The sequence below is a fragment of the Microtus ochrogaster genome, linkage group LG5 (genome assembly GCF_000317375.1).
Source record: "Microtus ochrogaster isolate Prairie Vole_2 linkage group LG5, MicOch1.0, whole genome shotgun sequence".
In the NCBI taxonomy this organism is placed as follows: Eukaryota; Metazoa; Chordata; class Mammalia; order Rodentia; family Cricetidae; genus Microtus; species Microtus ochrogaster.
The window spans coordinates 17,145,320-17,147,290 of record NC_022031.1 but is presented as its reverse complement, the minus strand read 5'-3'; the positions used below and the strand labels follow the sequence as shown (position 1 = coordinate 17,147,290).

Below are 1,971 nucleotides of genomic sequence, written 5' to 3'. Positions count from 1 at the left end.
GTTGCTGGGAATTGAACTCAGGACCTTTGGAAGAGCAGGCAATGCTCTTAACCACTGAGCCATCTCTCCAGCCCCAAGAGCCTGGTTTTTAAACTCCTTCTGTGCCCACAATCTCAGCCTCTCGAGACTTTATTGTCCATGGCTTCTCACGTAGCCTTTACCCATCTTCTACAGCGCTCTTAGGGAAGACAGACAGTGCAGTACATTCCAGGGCTGTCTGCTCAGCGCTCTTAGGAGAGTGCAGTACATTCCAAGGCTCAGACTGCTTAGTGCTCTTAGGGAAGACAGTGAAGTACATTTCATGGCTCAGACTGCTCAGCGCCGGCTCCGCAAGCCCTGGAGGAGTCAGCCTTGCCCTATCTCTTGGGTCACCCTTGTTACTTTTCAAGTGCAGCTTGCGTTCTGCTCTTTCAGGCTGCTGCACCGCTTTGCTGGAATGTGACACCTTCCCAGTTCCTCTCTTTGGGCTAGACCCACTTTCTTTCAGGTGGACCTTCCCTTTGGCAAGCCTACCTTACTACCCCTCTGGAACAAGCATTTCCCTTGGGTACCCTGTCACAGCATCTCTCTCCAGAGAAGCTTAATTTTCACCTTCACTCAGCTCTGAAAGGATGGTGGCATGTTTAGCTTGCTAGAAAGTCCTCGGTACAGGAAAGACATTTGGTAAGAATTTACCAGATACCATGTGCTTGGCTGTCTCTGTCTCTAGTAAGTTATGTGGTTTTTCAGGAAAATAAAACATGAGTAGTGAGACCTTGTTTTTTTTTTTTTTTTTTTTTGGGGTACCTTTTTTTTTTGGGGGGGGGGTACCCAAAACAAAACAAAAGCAACTGGAAACTTTCTGACCACCGTGTGATGAAATGATGAGATGCTTTGGCTACTTTGATAGGCAGGACTTCAAACCCAGAAAAGATCTAGTATGTTTTTCCTCCCACAAGCAAGAGCACCAAACACAACTCTGCTCACAAAGCCACAGAGGACGGTTTCACGTGATACTTTATTACAGTGCTAACAATCGGGACTCCGCACAGCACCGTGGTCTTCTGCGTTTGGTTAACTGGTTCGCAGCTGTTACTGGAACTTTTTTCCTCCCACATATCAGCTTTCAAGAAAACGTACTCAGTGGTAACTAAGCGACGTTAATTTGATTAAAGAGTTTATCTTTAATGACCTGAGACATCAATCCGTGGATGGCTTCTATGGTAGTTTTACAGCTGGAAAGAAGAAACACACAGCATCACATAGGGAAAGCTGCTCCATCACTCTCCTCATGCTCACCCTGAACGCCCAAGAACCATCACTTCTATTCACATTGTTTCCCTAAGACTTTAAAAAAACTTTTTTAAAAAAAATATTTATTATGTATACAATATTCTGTCTGTATGCCTGAAGGCCAGAAGAGGGTACCAGACTTCATTACAGATGGTTGTGAGCCACCATGTGGTTGCTGGGAATTGACCTCAGGACCTTTGGAAGAGCAGGCAATGCTCTTAACCGCTAAGCCATCTCTCCAGCCCTAAAAATAAAAAAACTTTTCTACTTTGCCTGTTAAGTGTGTTTCACTGCTGACTAGACATTTCATAAAATGACGACATAAACTTTGATATAATTCTTTTGATATATTTCCTAACAGTCATTTTTGCTACTCAGTGGCTTTGGGAAAATTCTGCTTTTGAAGACAACTAAAAGTATATGTTCATTATGTGTCTACATAGTAATATTCAATAATTACATACTGATTACAGTATTATGTTAAAATACAGCATTCTTGGGACTGCAAGGTGGTTCAGCCGGGTAAGGGTTCTTGAGTTAGAGCCTCAGGTCCCAAGTGGTGGAAGGGAGAGAACAGCTCCCACCAACTGTCCTCTGAACTCATGACTGGGAAGTGTGTGTGTGCACGCGTGTGTGCACACACCCACCCACACACGCACGCACGCACACACGCACACACACCCACACACGCACACACAC

General features: G+C 44.7%; 1 protein-coding gene across 1 annotated transcript in view; it reads right to left on the bottom strand.

Moving 5' to 3' along the window:
- Positions 1-978: 978 nt before the first annotated feature.
- The window catches only part of Cops5 (COP9 signalosome subunit 5), a 19,560-nt gene continuing 18,567 nt past the window's right edge, over positions 979-1,971 (bottom strand). The window contains exon 8 of the mRNA XM_005361887.2: positions 979-1,214. Within this exon, the coding sequence (XP_005361944.1) occupies positions 1,130-1,214 (85 nt within the window). The 3' untranslated portion in view covers positions 979-1,129. The remainder of the gene's footprint in view (positions 1,215-1,971) is intronic.